General features: G+C 33.3%; 1 protein-coding gene and 1 long non-coding RNA gene across 2 annotated transcripts; one reads left to right on the top strand and one right to left on the bottom strand.

The window, feature by feature from the left end:
- Window positions 1-3,350: 3,350 nt before the first annotated feature.
- Window positions 3,351-14,994, bottom strand: LOC131171885 (uncharacterized). The gene is made up of 3 exons (XR_009142548.1): window positions 14,865-14,994; window positions 14,671-14,764; window positions 3,351-3,590 (listed from the first exon to the last, which is right to left on the bottom strand). It is a non-coding gene; the product is annotated as an uncharacterized LOC131171885 (long non-coding RNA).
- LOC110645182 (heptahelical transmembrane protein 2) lies at window positions 14,926-18,992 on the top strand. The gene is made up of 4 exons (XM_021798241.2): window positions 14,926-15,313; window positions 15,393-15,485; window positions 15,591-15,663; window positions 18,054-18,992. The coding sequence occupies exons 1-4, from the start codon at window positions 15,069-15,071 to the stop codon at window positions 18,729-18,731; spliced, it is 1,089 nt and encodes a 362-aa protein (XP_021653933.2). The 5' UTR covers window positions 14,926-15,068; the 3' UTR covers window positions 18,732-18,992.
- The last annotated feature ends 413 nt before the right edge of the window (window positions 18,993-19,405 follow it).

Below are 19,405 nucleotides of genomic sequence, written 5' to 3' on the forward strand. Positions count from 1 at the left end.
GTTTTTGGTGTCTAGGTTGCACTGTTCCATTGGTCATTTTACTGTTGGAATTTGGCAAAACTTCTTTCATAGAAAATGTTCCTTATTGTCTTAAGTTTATTCTCCTTTTTGAATCACTTCAATTAGAGTTTTGTAGCTCAAGTTATATGCAAATTACGTTTACTGTTCATGCTGCAGAATTTTATTCTGGTAGATTATTGATTCCAACTTCGTTCAGCAATTTGATCAAGTTAGATCCATAATTTGGTCTAATTTTCTTCATATGAAATGTTCTACTATGCCTTAGGTTTCCATCAGTTCAAGAATCACCTAAATCGGAGTTTTCTAGAGAGAGTTATATTCATATGGTAAATCTGCAGTCTGCAGATTCAGTGATCCAACTTTGCTCAGTAATTTGATTGGGTTAATGGCATAATTTGGATTGGTGTTCTTCATTAAAGTTTTAGTTCTATATCTCATCTAGCCACTGGTAAAATTTCAGGTCATTTTGAAGTACCTAGCTCGAGTTATGACCAAATAAACAAATACTGTTCATTTGGTCAGTTTTGTGCAGGGCAGCCTGCAATTTTTCAATTTTAATCAATTTGTTTACTAGGTTTTAGTCACTTTTTGGGCATGCTTCCGAAATGAAAATTGTGTCATTTAGTGCCTATTTTCATTCCCAATTGGTCCCATACCAATTGGACTTGTAAAATTTCATTTTTGGTCCCTCAAAGTTGGCTTTTGGTCATAGCACATACCCAATCCGAATTTGGCTTTGATTCAAACACTTTTAACACACTTAATTAGGTTACAAATGGCCATTTCTTTCTTTAAACTATGTCAAAGACATCATTTAGCACTTCTTCACATTTTTGGTCCATCAACCCTAATGTTCAAAACCCTAATTCATGTCATTTGTTGCATTTAGCTAATTAAACACTTATAAACATGCTCCCTTAACTCAATTAAGCTTCCTAACATGATTAGCTCAAACAAATTTATACTTTGTCCAACCAAACCCTAGCTGTCCAAAATTCTATATAATCCCTCAACAAATTTCCTTTCCATTTTAAGTTTATTTACAAGCTCACTAAGTTAGAAATGTAAGAATCAAACTCAAATTATCAAATTTGATTACTAACCTTTTATGTAGAATTTCTTTTTCTTCAAAACTTCTTCCTTTCTTTTTCTTTTTGTTTTCAAGCTCCTTCCCAAGTGACTAGAACAAGTTTTTGCGAAGCAAGTATGGAAGGATTTGAGGTTTAATGGTGGTTTCAAAGCTTGAAGCAAGCTTTAATGGAGGTTTGCAATGGTGAGGAAGAGAGAGAGATGGGAGACGTCCACAAGAAAAAGAAGAAAGACTTTTTACTTTTTTTTTTCTTTCCTTTTGTTTTGTTTTTATCCTTATGGAAGACCCAAAAATCTAAATAAGTAATTAAATTAATTTTATTCTTTATGGCATCATGCATGAGGTCATGCATGATGTCATCACCTTTTGACTTTTCCATTTTCTTCTTTTTTTTATTTATTTTCCTATTAGTTCTTTAATTTAATTCCCGACTCCGAAATTTTCTTTTCTCTGATTTTATTTGATAGCTAGGTCAGGAGTCAGCTCTCGGGGTCAATTGACCAAATTGCCCCTCGCCGGTTCAATCCAATTTGAAAATAATTCAATATTTCTTCCGGATCCCTGACCTAATTATTTGACTGGCTTAACAGTTCTTTTTCGTGATTTTCTCTTTTCCCTTGTGTTCATAATGGTCCTAAGGACCGCAGTGTCACATTTTATGGTTCGAAATTTAAGTTTAAAATGGCTTCGCAGTCGTTCCCGAGACGGTCACCCATCGCTGTGACTCTCGGCTCGTTTAACTTCTTATGTTCCATTTTTCTTGTTTATACTTAATATTGAACATTACTAATTATTTATATTTATGGTTTATCTAGTTGTCTTAAGTATGGTTCTAATCCCCTTAATTGTCCGGACCGACTCCGGTCACCGGAACAGTGAAATATACTATGCTATGCAAATAGGGGTGTTACACTGACCCTGACCTTGTGATTGTCCTGAACCTTGAGCAGAAGGACCCTTACTCTTCTTACTGGGAGCAGAAAATGAACTGGACTGACCTGGACCCCTCTCCTGCTGTCTTTCCCTTCTAGTTTGTTCATTTAATCGGACCCTTTCTACTTTCGATGCAGCATCTACTAATTTTGGCAAAATTTGTGATCTCCAATGCTGTTATCATGACTTTAATATTGTCATTTAGCTCTTCTTCGAACCTTTTGCACCTTTTTGCCTCTGTAGGGACTATCTCCCTCCCATACCGGCTCAATCTGATGAATTCCCGCTCATACTCTACCACTGATAGTTGCCTCTGTCTCAGACTGATAAATTCTCTTCTTCTCTCTTCTAAATATACTTTACTAACATATTTCTTCCTGAACTCTGTGAGGAAGAATTCCCAGGTGATCCGTTCCGGTTGCACCTCATTGGTTACTATGTCCCACCACTGATATGGATCATCCTGAAGTAGGGACACAGCACCCTCCAGGTTCTGCTCGGGGGTGCAATTAAGCTGTTTCAGCACTCTGATTGTTCTATCCAACCAGTTTTCTGCTGTCATGTGATCATCCTCCTTCTTCCCAAAGAAATTCACAGCCCCATGTTTTCGCAGTTTCTCCAGATGGGACTTCTGTGGTGCTGGTGGAGGTTGTGGCTGTGGTTGTGGTGGTGGAATTGCCCCCATCATTTGTCGGTAAAACTCGGTCATTCGCTGAAATAGTGCAAACTGAGGTTGGGCAGGTGCCTCAGCTGCTGGTGGAGCAGATTCTCCCCTGCCCCCAGATTCAGCCCTTAGTGGAGCACGACTCTCCACCTCTTCATCAACTGCTCTTTGAGAAGCAGGATCCATATCCTAATCAAAATAAGAAAACAAACAAATCTGCATCAGTGTCACCTCAACACTTACAAATGCAATGTAATAGTATGCACTCCATCTAGGCCCAGAAACGCCTAAACCGATGCTCTGATACCACTAAATGTGACACCCCTTACCCGTCTATAGTGTAGCCGAGCAAGATATTCCACATAGTGTGCCAGAGCACCAAATCATATTTCCATTCAATTTACCCTTTTTACTTATTTATTTACATTTTTTTTTATTAATCTGAATTTTTCGCAAATTTTATAGAAAATTGGGCAGAGTGCCGGTTGTAAATTGGAAAAATAGTTCTTCTGAATCTGTTAAAAGTACTTCCAATATAATCATAATTTCAATCCCAATCAACCACCAACATATTTTCAACGATTTCTCAAATCACTTCAGTATCTCAAAATTCAATTCATTTCATATCACACTCAATTCAATGAGAAATGCTCACATTTATTACTGAACATAATTCATAGATAATTACATCAAGAGCATAATTACATGAGTTTATAATATTCATTACAGAAGTTTACAAGATACAAAATACCAAAATACCAAAAATGGCCTAATATCCTACCAAATGCACTGCAAATGTGAGGTGACTCTGGACTCCGTGTGCAGATCTGAAAGCTCACCCTATATGAGGTCTGCTGGACTCCAAAGCTATGTCTCCAGTACCTACGAGTGGCAGAAGTGACGCGCTAAGCAATTCTGCTTAGTGGTGACAATATAAAATAAAATAACTAAAATAATATAAATATGCAGAATGTATGTTTACATTTTAGGTAGACTTAATTTCTGGCATTTATTGCAGTATTATTCGATTAAAATTTTGTAAGGTTCATTGTCATTGCCCGAGTAACCCATACTAGTCGACTAGACTAGATAAACGGGTAACTGGCACTGGATACTAAGTACCTCAGACCATCACACCATCGGTCACATTGTGTCTCCCAGTGTGCAACAAATAGCTAATAAGCTATAATAATTATCAGGGATAAAACCCAAGTATAATATCTCAATCAACATAGCCAAAGGCTATTTTATCACAAAATGGCACATGAGGACATAAAACACATAATGGCATGAAGCCATATGTAGTACTGCTAACAGAACCCTATTGGCATGCTAACCTATCCAAACCAATCTTGCTAGGTGTACTAGGGCATGTTACATTCTTAAATTATACAATTCTTGAAATTCAAGTTTAGGTGTTACTATTCATTTTATTAGTCAACAAAAATATTGACTTTTGCATGGATAATAGGTACATTGGTTATAATATTCCCAACATACCATATTTTGCATTTTAAAATTATTGGTATTGGTTGCCAATACCATTTCCAAGATTAATGTTAATTGTTCAAAATTTTCAGATTTCAAGCTTTGTGTTTACTGTTCCATTAGTCATTTTTGCAGTGTGATTTTGGCAAAGTAGTCAACATGAAAGTTGTTCCTTATTTTGTCTTGTTACATTTCTTTTTTTGAATCACTCTATTTGGAGTTTTGTAGCTCAAGTTATGGCCCAAAAACCACAACTGGCCGGATTACAAATTTTCTAGATTTTCTAGACTGATCAAATCCACAGTATTTTGAGCAGTGACTGCAGGTCACTTTTTAAATATGTTATGGTCATAATTTGGGTTAGGGTTAGGGTTAGGTTTCTTCATGAAAGTTGTAGGTCTATATCACAACTTATTGCTGGTAAAATTTCAGGTCAATTGGACCTTTCTACACTGAGTTATGACCGAATGACTAAACACTATTCATTTGGTCATTTTACCTAGGCAGATTACAGGTCACCCGGATTAGGGCAATCTTTAGGTTAACTTGGTTTGGTTTCATGGGCATGGTTTCTTCACCAAAGTTGTGCCATTATGTGTCTAGTTTTATGTCCAATTGGCCTTGCACCAATTAAACCTCTACAACTCCAGTTATTGCTGCTCAAACCTGCTGGACTCATGCCCAGTCCTGCAGGTCACCAAGGGCAGCTACACTAACCTCAATTCCCACTATACAAACCACTTTATTTCTTGTTTACACATAACCAAATGGTCACTAATTGACCATTAAAACTTACTTTCACCATTACATGCTCAAAGTCTCCATTTCATGCTCAAACCCTAACCCTAATATCTCAAGTCATGCATTTACATACCTTCCATTGTCCTAAGCAATGTATTGATGTTAAAGGCAGCCAAATTTCAATTTAACTCTAAGAAATCTTCAAAACTCTACTAAGTTCAAGGCTAACAAAATTTTGGGATGGGCATACACAAGATATTTATCAAGTTTCTTTACAAATTTACACTCATTTTCACTCCTCCATCATGAATGAAAAGAGAAAAATCAATTTTAGTCACTAACCTTTAATGGAGTGAATTTTCAACCTTACAAGAGCTCCGCCTTTCTTCTTCTTTTTACTATCTTTAGCTTCCCCAAGGTGTATGAATAACTTTTTGTAAAGACAAGGATGAGTTTCAAGGTAAGTTGGTGGGTTATATCAAGCTTTGTTTAAGCTTTCATGGAGGTGTGGAGTTGGGAGAGTTTTCGGCCAAGGAAGGAAGAGGAAGGTTCTGATTTTTTTTTTCTTTTATTTTTCTGCCCATAAGTCTTTTTAACTAATTTAATGCCATGTCTTAACATTAGATTGGGTGGGAGAATTTTAATGACAACATTATGATGTCATAATTCCAATTTCTTTCATTTTTTTTATCCTTTTCTTGTCTATTTAATTTCAATTAAATTTTTAACAATATTTATTCACATTTTATGTCATATAATTTATTTACATAAATGGACAAGTTGGTCAAAAATCATCTCTGAAGACGAAATGACCAAAATGCCCTCCATTTGGCTTAACGGGCCAAAATTATGTGTACCTATTAATTAAATTTTCCTTGTGTTTTCTTAACATTTTATTGTCATTGGAACCCCAATAATCCTTCCCTGAGGTCCCAAAAATTATTTCATGATGTTTTCCCCGGGTCTAGGATTGCTAATGGTCTTTACCGTCACTTCCCTTTTGGGTTACTCATCCCTGGGGTTTCGGCTCGTTTAACCTTAGTGTATTTGGTTTCTAAAAATTTTCCTTGATTTTTATGAGCATTATTGGGTTTATTTATAACTCCTTACTCTAGTCTATTTATAATTTCAAACATTCTAGCTGCCCAGACTGACATTGGTAGACTGTATAGACTAGCTAAAGTGAGGATGTTACATTGATTACCACCCTGGGAAGGCAAATGTAGTAGCAGATACTCTAAGTAGAAAGTCCATAACAGCTTTGAGATCTTTGAATGCTCGTTTGACTTTAGCACGAGATGGAGCTATCATAGCTGAATTGCAAGTTAAGCCTAGTCTACTACAGCAAGTGTAAAAAGCCTAGAAATAGGATGAGAAGCTAACAACCATTGTAAGGCAGATTCAAGAGGGGAAGGAAAATGAATATGAGATCAAGGGAGATAGTTATTTGTATTATAAAGGGAGAATATGTGTACCTGATAATGAGGGAATTAAGAAGAGCATTCTTGAGGAAGAACACAATAGTTTTCATGTTATGCATCTAGGGAGCACAAAGATGTATCAAGATCTAAAAACTCACTATTGGTGGGCTAGCTTGAAGAAGGATATTGTAGATTATATGGCTAAATGCTTAACCTGTCAGCAAGTAAAGGCAGAGCATCAAGTTTCATTCAGGATTGCTGCAACCAATATCGATACCAGAGTGGAAATGAGATCGCATCACTATAGATTTTGTTATTGGTCTCTCCCTTACATAGAAGAAACATGAAGCTGTATGGGTGATAGTTGATATATTAACTAAATTTGCCCATTTTCTAATTGTTAAGACCGACTACTTATTGGAGAGATTGGCAAAGTTATATACAAATAAGATAGTTCGGTTACATGGAGTGCCTGTATCAATCATTTCTGATAGAGATCCAAGGTTTATATTACAGTTTTGGAAGAAGTTGCAGGAAGCTTTAGGCACTCAATTACATTTTAGCACTGTTTCCCACCCTCAAATAGATAGCCAATCAAAAAGGGTGATTTAGATACTTGAAGATGTGCTCAGAAGTTGCATCATTGATTTTAAAGGAAGTTGGGATAGGTATCTTGCATTGATGGAATTTGCCTACAATAATAGTTATCAATCAAGTATAAAGATGGCACCATATAAGGCTATGTATGGAAGAAAATGTAAAACTCCTCTATGTTGGACTGAACTTGGTGAGGATAAACTGATAGGCTCAGACTTGGTGAGAGAAACTGAGGAGAAAGTAAAACTCATTAAGGATAGTTTGAAAGCCACCTCAGATAGACAAAAGTCTTATGTGGATCTGAAGAGGAAAGATATTGAGTATGAGATTGGCGATAAAGTATTCCTAAAAGTAACACCATGGAAGAAAGTCCTCAGTTTTAGGAAGAAGGGTAAGTTAAGCCCTAGGTTTATCGATCCATACGAGATCCTTGAACGTGTGGGTCTGGTAGCCTATAGGCTAGTGTCACCACTAAAGCTGGACAAGATTCACAATGTTTTTCATGTCTCAATGCTAAGAAAATACAGATCAAATCCCTCACATGTCTTATTAGCAGAGGCTATTGATGTACAACCTGACCTAACATATGAGGAAGAACTAGCAAATATCTTAGCACGAGAAGTTGAAGAACTAATAAATAAGAAAATTCCATTGATAAAAGTGCTCTGGAGGAACCACAAAGAGGAGGAAGCAACTTGGGAAAGCGAAGAAGTCATGATGCAACAACACCCGCAGCTATTTGAACCAAGTAAATTTTGAGGAAGAAATTTATTTTAAGAGGGGAAGAATTGTAACGCCCCACTTTAAGTAGCTTCATACATTCTACTGTTTTAGTAATTAACATCTGTCTAAAAGGCTAGGATGTTTGAAACCACACTTAAATTAAAGTAAGGAGTCATAATCAAATTAATAAAGATCAAGTAAGATTGAAGGACAAATAAAAGAAGTGGAATATAATCAGTTAAATTAGCATAAGTCCCAGCAATGGGTAACACCAGTAGGAAGTGACTATGTGTCTAGTTGTTATTCCAGTTCCTATAGGACTTTGTGAATTAATAAATCAAATAAATGAAAAGAAATAAGTTCAAATAAGCAGAGTAAAAACCAAAGTTAGGGATTTATCAAGTATTATGGAAAAAATGAACAGAAACCCGATAACAGTAAAATTTGGTCAATTAAATTTAAAGGTCCAACATTGATAAAAAAATGAAATTTATGAAGTTAATAAGATGGGATTAATTTAATTAATCAAGATTACAAAAATTAAAAATAATTATATAAATAGTCAAACCTAATAATTATATATTTCAAATTATTTACAAGCTTGCCATTACCTATTATTTACAAGTTTGCCATTATGGGATAAAATAATATAAATAGCAATTAAAAGAAAAAAAAAACCATCTTCTTCTTCTCAAAATCTACTGTCCCACTCTCTCTCTCTCTCTCTCTCTCTCTCTCTCTCTCTCATTCCTCCATTGGAGCTCCATTTTCAAGTTTAACTACCTAAATTTCCTCCATAAATTTTATAGCAAACTAAGAGAAAACCCTAGATTGAGCTTAGAATTGATGAAAGCAAGCAAAAAATCAAAGAGATTTGGAAGATTTATGAAGGAAGGAATTTTGGTATGGGGAGACTAAGAAGAGAAATCAAAGTTTTGGTAAATTGAAGGTGATTAGAGCTTGAAAACAAGTTTAGTGCTATAATTCTTCCTTAAATTTGAAAGTTATTACAACTTTAGTTTAGAGTTTCTATAAAATTTAGGGCTTTCTTTATATGAAGTCTATATGATGTTATTATGTATGTTTTATGATTATTTGATGAGTATTTATTGAGGAATATTAGTGATTTGGTGAGAATATTGAGTAGTTAGATGTTGTGCATTTATTGCTGATTTTGGACAGCTTGATTCCAATAAGATTAGATGCTTGTAACTTGAGCTACATAACTCCAATTGATGTGAAACCAACTGAAAATTTAAGATAAGACAATATACTAAAACTTTCATGAAGACCAGTTACCCAAATTCTAGGTGTAGATACTTGAAATAATTGCTAGAAGTTGAGTTATAACACCTGAAACCTAGGTGCAGGGCACCAGGGATAGGCCGGATTAGAATGAGTACAACTCACTCTAGGAAACTCCAAATTAGGTAATTCTTGATTTTTTGAAAACCTAAGACATAAATGAGCAACTTTCCTTAAGATCGAAATGACAAATTCAAAGTGTAACTTGTTCAAATTCGCGCTCCAAAAACTGACCAAAACCTGTCCTTCAGTTAGTTAAGTAGTGCAATTGAACCTATCCTGTTTACCTGGACATAACTCACTATATATAATTCCAAATGAGCTAAATTTCACCTTGTTGGAAAGCTAAGACACAGAGGAACAACTTTCATGAAGAACCTTCACCTAAAACTGAACTGAAGATACCTAAATGTTGGCTGCGATCTAGAAATGTAAATTCTATAACCCAGAAAAATGATCAATTGAATAGTACTCACTAAATTGAGCATAATTTACTCTAAAAAACTCCAAATTCAGTGATTCTTTAACCTGTATAATCCTGAGACATAGGAAAATAATTCATATGAAGACTATGATGCTAAATTATGACAACAACCTATCCCAATTGACTTGACAAAGTGAGTCTAGAAATTTGCCCTGATTCTGAAAGTGACCTGAAAACTGATATTTAGTCACCTAAACAGTTTTGGCAAAATGGCCATAACTCAATCTACACAAATGCAAATGCCAAAATAAACATAAGATATGGATCTACAATTCTCATGAAGGAGGTATAGCCTAATTACTGCTGTAACTTAGTCAAATTAATTAAGGAAGTTAAGGTACCAAATCTGGAATGTATGAGAAATGAACTAAATGAGCTTAGATAATGGTATAAGGTTAGATAAGTGGGCATGCTACTAGCCAGAGCCACCGAGTGGTCAGTGCCGAGAATGAAAATTAGTGTTATACTGGCCAGAGCCAACGAATGGTCAATGCTAAGAATGAAAATTAGTGTTACACCAGTCAGAGCCACCGAGTGATCAGTACCAAGAATGTAAGCTTGTGCTTACCCGACCAGAGTTATCGAGCGGTCAGTGTCATGGGGCCCATTATCCAACCTGTATATCGTCTGTCATCAATTACTATGATTACTAGAAGAAAATTTCTAATTGTGATCATAAAGAAAATGGTTCCAAATAAGATATGATGAAATGAAAGTAACCTCATTTAGTGGTAGGATTTATAAGTATAAAGTTATTGAATTATTTTTCATGTCATGAAATTATAGAGTCTATATTCTTTAAAATGATTCATGAATAGTTAAAAGTACATTTTTCCTCATTTCTTACAAGAATGAAATTATTTTATTTGTATATGGTACGTTTATTATATACTGCACCACTAAGCAGAAATGCTTAGTGCGATGGTTTCTCCTTGCACAGGTTCAGAAGATAAGGTTCAGTAGATTTGGATAGGGATTTGGCATAAATCTGCAGTAGAAATTATTGTCACATCATCACATAATTCTGGTAGATACCGTTTGAGCCACAATAGTGTATGCACATGATGTATACAATTTTGAATTTTGAGATGTATGAGAAATATGTATATTTTATAAATGATTGTAAATAAAGAAACTTATGTATAAAAATGAATTAGAATTGAGATTATGAAGTGTGTTGTTGAAATTATAGTAATTATGAGACTTGATGATATGAATATTGTTAGCAGGTCAATCTTTAACGGGTCAAACGTTAATAGTACAAGGGAAACTCTTGCAATTTCCATATAAAAAATTTCCTTAATTAAATTATGATGAAATAGAATTGGTCATAAATGGTAATAAGATAGGAATAGGTGCTTTGACATAGGATGTGACATTCTTTTGCTTGGTTACATTGTAGATCGAGTAAGGGGGTGTTGCAATTGAATTAAATGGTCATATGTTTGTTACTATCATCTCGTAATTTGGCATTTGCAAGATTGCTTGCATAAATAATTCACCTGCGAACACATTTTCCTAATTGTCCAATTAAAATAATTTGTCTTGACAATGCTGGTGAATTTACACTTTAGACTTTTAATGATTATTGCATGTCGATGAGAATAATTGTTGAACATTTTTTAGCTCATGTTCACACACAAAATATTTTAGCAGAATCATGTACTAAACAACTACAATTAATTACAAAGCCATAAATTATATAAAAAAAAAACTCTATAATTCTATTTTGGTATATGCTTTTCTGCATGCAATAGCATTTATACGAAGCAGGAGAACATCTTATCATAAGTTCTCCCGTTTACAATCGGTTTTGGGTCAGGAACCAAATATTTCCTATTTAAGAATTTTTGGATGTGCAGTATATTATTCTAATTTCTCCACCATAACACACTAAGATAGGTCCTTAAAGGAGGTTAGGAATATATGTCGGGTATGAGTCTCCATATATAATTAAATACCCTGAGTCTTTGATAAGAGATTTATTTATGGCCAGGTTTGCCGATTGTCACTTTGATGAATAAATTTTCCAAACATTAGGGAGAGAAAATAAGTAGCTGGATGAGCAAATTACTTAGCAATAATTACATTATCACATCTTGATCCTCGTACCAATAAGTGTGCACTAGAAGTTCAAAATATAATTCATTTGCAAAATATTAACAATCAATTGCCAATCGCATTCACTGACCTAAAGAGAGTGACTAAACCTGATATGAACTTGCCTAACTCCACCTCAAAAGCTAGCTCGCAAAGGGAGGTTTGCAAATCCATATATATAACACCCAAGATCTCCCTGCAGAACCAATGTGGGACGCATCATTCCCGACCCCTTTAGATTGAATGTCCTTATGAAGCAACCAGGGTCTTGACTTGTTCACCCTGACCTCTCCCGAAGAATGTCAGGGAACATTTGTACATGGTCCATCGACCGGACACATCATTCTCAACCCCTTTAGACTAAATGTCCTTGTGAAGCAACTGGGGTCATGACTCGTTCACCCTGACCTCTCTCGAAGAATGTTAGAAAGTCTTTATACATGGCACTGGCCCATTGACTCGTGCATAGTGAGGCTCTGATACCAAATGATATGAACCTACTTAACTCCACCTCAAAAGCTAGCTCATAAGGGGAGGTTTGTAAACTCATATATATAACACCCAAGACTTTCCTGCAGAACTGATGTAGCATGTTTCAAAATCTCATATACTAGCTACAAACGCTCCTATTAGAATTGAAGTCCTTGAAGGACAAACTGCTCAAACTGCCTATGCTACTGAGTCTATAGCACACCTAAAGCACAATAAACTTATCAATTTCAAAGATAAAAGTCCTCAAAAATGAAAAAGAGCAAAATTTTAAGATGGTCAAACTCTAGAAGAGTAAGCTTTAGCATAGCAAAGTCCAACAAAGAAAACTCTAGAAGAGAATTTAGACATGACAAATAAATTTTCAGAAAAAATTCGAGTACTTAAAAGTAATGAAAATGAAGAGATCTTGATAAATTATGCTATGTCAGAACAAAGATGGAATCGAAATAAAATAAACGTCGACAATATTTTTGCATATAATGTATTACTCAATATTGTGAAAGATGATGATGATCATGAACCTATGACTGTAGAAGAATGCAGACGTAGAAATGATTAGCCAAAATGGAATGACGCAATCAAGGGAAAATGAAATTCACTTGAAAAACAAAAAGTTTTTGGACCTATAATCCAGACACTAGAAAATGTCTAGCCAGTGAGACATAAATGGGTACTTGTGCAAAAATAAAATGAGAAAAATGAAATCGTGAGACATAAAGCATGACTTATTGCAAAGGTTTCTCACAAAGACCTATCATTGATTATGAGGATACATATTCTTTTGTGGTGGATGCAATTACATTTCGATATTTGCTTAGTCTGACAATTCATGAAAATGTTGAAATGTGTTTAATGGATGTATTGATTGCTTATTTATATGGTGTACTTGACAAAAATATCTATATAAAAAATTCCTAAAGGATTTAAGTTGCATGAAGCACAAAAATCAAATTCTCAAAAACTTTATTCAATTAAATTATACAAAACTCTATATGGATTAAAGTAATCTAAATGCATGTTGTATAATTGCCTTAGTGAATATTTGTTGAAAAAAGGCTATAAAAATCCTATATGTCCATGTGTGTCTATAAAAAGATTAGGATCTGAATTTACCATTATTACAATTTATGTTGATGATTTAAATGTTATTGAAACTCATGAAGAGCTTTCCAAAACTATAGAATATTTGAGAAAAAAATTAAGATGAAAGACCTTGGGAAGACAAAGTTTTGTCTTGACTTGCAGATAAAACATTTTAAAAATGGCATCTTTGTCCATCAATCAACTTATATAACCAAGGTATTGAAATGTTTCTACATGAATTAAACCCTTCCATTGAGTTCACTAATGGTTGTGAGGTCACTTGATAAGAAAAGGACCCTTTCTAACCTCGAGGAAATGATGATGAACTCCTTGGTCCCGAATTACCATATCTTAGTGCAATATGTGCACTAATGTATCCTACTTGTTGTACTCAACCCAATTTAGCTTTTTATATAAATTTTTTAGTAAGATATAACTCTACTCCAACTCGAAGACCATATAATTCAATATCTTCGAGGTAAAATGGATATGAGTTTATATTATATTAACATATTACAACTAGATTTGGTTAGTTATGCAAATGCAAGTTATTTATCTGATTCACATAATAGTAGATCTCAAACAGGCAATATATTTACAGGTGAAGGTATAGCCATTTCATGGTGTTCAACAAAACAAACTAAGCTACTATTTCTTCTAACTATGTAGAATTTTTAGCAATTCATGAAACAAGTTGAGAATGTGTCTGATTGAGACAAGTAATTCAACATATTCAAAGTACATGTGGTCTACCTAACAAAAAGGAAGTTTCAACCATTTTGTATAAAGATAATACTGCATGCATAAATCAGTTGAAAAAAGTATACATTAAAGGAGACATGACAAAATATATTTTTCTAAAATTTTCCTTTATTCATGATCTTTAGAAGAATGGTGAAATTAATATTTAGCAAATTTACTCAAGAGATAATTTTGTTGATATGCTTGCCAAAACACTTTCAACTACAAGTTTCGAAAAATTGATGAATAAGATTGGAATTCAAAGACTCAAAGATCTTAAGTAATATCTTCATTAGAAAAAGTTAATATGCACCATACTCTTTTTTCCTTTTATTATGTTTTTTTCATTGGGTTTTCCCAATAAAGGTTTTTAATAAGATAATATTCATTGTGTATTTTATAAAAGAATAACGTACTATTTTTTCTTCATTAGGATTTTTTTTTCACTAAGTTTTTTTCTAATAAGGTTTTAACTAGATGTATTCTTTAATGCATGGACATTCAAAGGGAAATGTTAAAAACATATTTATGATGAATGTCCATTAATATTCTTAACTTTTCATTTTCTCTGTATAAGTTCAATGAACTTCGTTAAGCAATTCATTAATTATGAACCCTCCATCTCCTCATGCATGCCTATAAATAAAAGTAATTTATGTAATATATTGATACACTTGAAAATCAATAGAAATTCTATTTTCTTTAGATTTTCTTTTTTCTATAATTACTTTAGTTTTACCTTATGTTATCAGGTATTGAAAATAAAATATAAATTTTTAGTCCTCACCTAATTTACATTTCTCACCTTCCGTCCATCTTTGAATACTCAAAACCAAAGACTAGTTTTCACACGAAGATCTTTACCAATCCAACATGCTCAGCTACATTAAGAAATAACACGTGTCAAGCGCTGAGAAGATTAAATAAAATTGATCCAATTATCAAGAGCAATTATTCACGCCTAAAATAATATCAGCGCACCTTATCATTTCTTGAAGAATATTTTCCGTTTTCCAATGTCTCACGCGCTTTTTCTGGTTTCGCCACGCACACATCTATAAATTGGTGGAATGAAAAGGATACAGAGAAAAGGAGCTCACAAGTTTCAGATCACCCGCAGAGCTTGGAGGACCGGCGTAGTGATTGCCGGGAAGAGGATTCCGACGGATTCCTAGCGAGAAAAAAATGAAAAATACGAAGAAGAAGCTGGTGGACAGAGAGAAAGCAGAGAAGGTGATGTCGACGTCGACGATGAGAAAGACGACGAAGAAGAAGGAGAAATTTGAGAGGAGATTGGTGAAATACAAGGACTTGCCTGAGTATTTGCAAGATAACGAGTGCATATTGGATTACTACCGGTGCGAATGGCCGGTGAAGGATGCGTTCTTGAGCGTCTTCTCTCTGCACAACGAATCGCTAAATGTCTGGACGTAAGTGATATTTTGATGCAAATGAATGTGTATTGATGTGAAATTTGGGCGATGATGATGTGATATGACATTGGTGCAGGCATTTGGGAGGGTTTCTGATATTTTTGGGGTTGACGGTCATGAGTTGTGTAGAGACGACTGAGCTGGGAGGATTCATAAACGGTTTCTCCAGGTTCTGATTTTGAATTTCTTCAGCTATTATTTGTTTATTCGTGATCGAAACTTTAAGGAATCTGTGTGTTTGATTTTTTTGGTCCATGAAAAAATGATTGCGCAGAAGGAAAGTTTCTCAATCGTTGATGGTGATGAACCGTCCAGAGTTCAACGTCTCTGATAATCACGTGCTTAACGTAAGTGTTACTTTTTTCTGACCATTTTGGTCTTTTCATTTTTATTTTACAATTTTATTCTGTTTTAGTATTGGCAAGATAAATAGATATGGGCGGGAGGGATGAGTAATGGGAGACCATATTTGGTTGTGGGTCCCGAAACCGAGATATTGCCTGTGAGCCAATGATAAAAGTTGGGGCTTTTTGGCTTTTGATGGCTGAAGCCTCCACTCCATGTTATTCTTGGGCTTGTGGCTTTTCTTTCTACCATTGTTTTTTAGGAAATTACTCTGTTCGATTAAAACATAAAATTTATTAAAAATTACTCTAAATATAATTACTATTTAGTAAAATATAATAATATATAATTTTTTAGTGCTATATAATAACTATATATTTTTTTAATGTGAATGGCTAATAAATTAATAATTATTTTTCCAGTTATACAATTAAATCAAGCCGGTTGGATTAACCTACTGCTGAATAAAAATGTCTGGAAATAAAATTTAATTTTTGTAGTTGATTAAATGCGGAATAGAGTCATAATATTATTGGATTAAAATTTATTGATGAAAATAAACTTTAAATGATTGAATATATAATTGTAAAAAATATATTTCCATCTCATAAAAGTAAATTTACTATTAAAAAAATATAATTAATATAATTAAAGTAATAATTTTTATTTAATATTTTTTAATTTACTTTATATTTTATTAAAAATTAAATAACTCATATTATTAAATTATTCCTAAAACTAATAAATTTTAATTTTTTTAATGCATGTTAAATAGAGAAATATTAATATTAGTAAGCTAAAAGATAAACTACTATTTCAAAAGAGAAAGTAGCATATAATTTTGAGACACATGAAAAAAAAGTAAATTTATCTTTATAGATAGAAGGAGTATTATTTAATAATTTTTAATTATTTTATTTTGTTAAATTAATGTTGGGTGGGCCTATTTGAACAACTAAAATAGTTTATGCCGTAACTTTGTAAATGTAATTTTAGTTTTTGATTTAATTATCCTCATAAAATGTCATCCATAAAAATTAATATAATTTTTCATTATATTAAGTGCAAAAGATTAGCATCTTTCTGTATTGGCTTTAAATAATTCATTCCATGATAAATTAAACAGCATTAATTTTCGACTTTCACAAATAGAAAAGCTTCATCATGTATTGTGGATTTTTTTATAATCTCTCTTAAATGTGTATAAAAAATCTGGCAATTTTATTTTTTATATTTTATTTTCCTTTTTTTTCTCACCTTGATAAGTGATAATTAATGAATATAATCGTGGCCCATCTTTGGAACATTTTTGGATGCTGTAGAAATCTTTTCATAAAGCTTGTAATTTATTAATTACAATTATCATCTTAAAATAATTATTTGTCCATTCAATTTTAAAAAAAAAAATCTTAAAAATCATAATTTAGAGATTTTAGGAAAAATAAAATACAAAAAAAGTAAGGTCTTAAAAACAGAGAAAATATATTAGAAGTAATTGAAAATACCACCAATTCTGATCAGAAAGAAGATTTAGAAGGAGATTTATTTTAATGTGAAAAAAGAAAACCATAAATAGAGAAAAATGAAAAATTAAATAGATACCATATTAAAATTTTATTTGTGAATAGTTAATTTATCAAGAAATTATTTATAGCAGTAATGGAAATGCCTTATATTTTTATATGAAAAATAATTATATGGGTCAAATTATAGAATGACAATTTAGTCTAATAGTTAAAATAGTATATAACAAGTTGTGGCATTAGTCATTTTGGTTGTGGAAATAGGCTTATCCTTAATCTGTTGATTATTAAAATGAAATTATGAGTAATGGTACTGGAAATTTTAAAAACCTTTGGAAGAGATTGATTGGTAAGAGTTGTTGCTTAGATATAGAAAACCTAGGCGCAGTGGAGCGCAGGTAATTAGGGACGTTGGAGTATTGGCATAGATAAGGATAATAGGATTTGAGTGCACGCATCAGATTAAAGGGAGCATCAAAGAGTCATGTTGCCATTAAAGTAAGTTGTCTTGTGCTCAAATCCTCGCCCCTCCTAGAATAAAAGTATTATGTTATGTATATGTGTGTGAGAGAGGTGAACAAACTAAAAAGAAGTAATCAAATGGCAAATTTGCTAAAGCGTGATGGTATTCAAGATGAAAATTCATGTATGAATTCAATGCATGAAAATTGTGGATGAGTGAGATCCTTATGTTGATTCAACTATTTATGATTTTTGTGTATTAAATTCGTGTATACATTTTCTTGTATAGTAGAATTTTCCTTAATTAAATAGCACTCATCATATGTCCACTAGAATGCAGAACTGTGTATGTAAGTAGGGGATTTTGTGCATTTCGATCAAGTCTCAACATATTTTGTTGCTTGCAGGATGTCCACTTGAGACGCATTTCACAAGAGTCAATTTTCCACATGCATAAACAAGATGGTTTTGAAACTATACCTAGATGGCCATGGTTTGTTTTCTTATCAGGAGCAATGGGGTGCTTGGTTTGCAGCACCCTTTCCCACCTCCTTGCTTGCCACTCCAAGCGCTTCAACATTTTCTTTTGGCGCCTAGATTATGCTGGCATTTCCCTTATGATTGTTTGCTCATTCTTTGCTCCCATATATTACGTCTTTTACTGCAACCCCATTGCCCGATTCTTTTACATTACCACCATAAGTGTGTTAGGTATTCTTGCCATTATCACCCTCCTCGCGCCTGCTCTTTCTTCTCCTCGCTACCGATCTTTCAGGGCTACTCTGTTCTTCATCATAGGGATATCAGGGGTGATTCCTGCAGCACATGCAGTTTCCGTCCACTGGGGCAATTCACAAATATATGCATCTCTTGGTCTTGAGATTCTTATGGCCGTTTTATACGCTGCAGGAGTTGCGTTTTATGTTACCAGAGTACCAGAACGTTGGAAGCCTGGCACTTTTGACATTGCAGGACACAGTCATCAGATCTTTCATGTGTTTGTTGTTCTTGCTGCCCTTGCTCACGCTGCTGCTATACTGGTAATTATGGATTTTCGCTGGAAATCACCTGCCTGCTCGTGTTAGGCGTACCAAACTTTGCTTCCTTAAGAAAAAAAGTAATATTCTCTTGTAAAACTTCTGTAATACCAAAAAGAAAATTTCTGCATTTGTATTTTAAAGAGGAGGTAATTCACGTCCTCATATTCGTAGTTAGAATTTTAGAACTTATTCATCTTAGATTGAAGTGCTGAGTATGGAAAACCAACCTTGAAGTAACAATTAAATTGTAATTAGTTTCATAAAATCTAATTTTATTCATTTATTAAAAATATTTTTTTTAAATTATGATTATTTTTTTGGTAAAATTGTACTTTCATGATTGCTTTATCATTTCATGTCAAATATTAATATAAAATTATGATTGCACTATATAATTATTCAGATGTATAGGCATTTTTTGGAGAGAACTTCTTTCTTATAACAGGGTGTATACACCCATCTAATTAATAAATGACACATCATTAAAATAATAGTTAATCCTACTGTAAAGCATAATAGCTCCTGCTACAAAATATGATTGATGAGTGTATAGAATAGCTTATATACCTCGGTGTAACTAAGAATTTTCCTTCTTTAAGTGGAAGAAAAGTATTTAATTGAATTTTAAAACAATCATTATTAATTTCTATTTATTTTAAATGAATTTTTTAAGTTAAAAAAATTTCAATTCTTTCGTTCCAAATTTTGACTTCGTTTTA

This window comes from Hevea brasiliensis, chromosome 13 (genome assembly GCF_030052815.1).
Source record: "Hevea brasiliensis isolate MT/VB/25A 57/8 chromosome 13, ASM3005281v1, whole genome shotgun sequence".
NCBI classification, from domain to species: Eukaryota; Viridiplantae; Streptophyta; class Magnoliopsida; order Malpighiales; family Euphorbiaceae; genus Hevea; species Hevea brasiliensis.

What these genes read in the sequence shown, in the direction of transcription:
- LOC110645182 (XM_021798241.2), top strand. Translation starts at nt 15,069, where the DNA reads ATGAAAAATACGAAGAAGAAGCTGGTGGACAGAGAGAAAGCAGAGAAG. An exon ending in GAATCGCTAAATGTCTGGAC is followed by an intron (nt 15,314 to 15,392) that starts GTAAGTGATATT and finishes ACATTGGTGCAG; the next exon opens with GCATTTGGGAGGGTTTCTGA. An exon ending in CTGATAATCACGTGCTTAAC is followed by an intron (nt 15,664 to 18,053) that starts GTAAGTGTTACT and finishes TGTTGCTTGCAG; the next exon opens with GATGTCCACTTGAGACGCAT.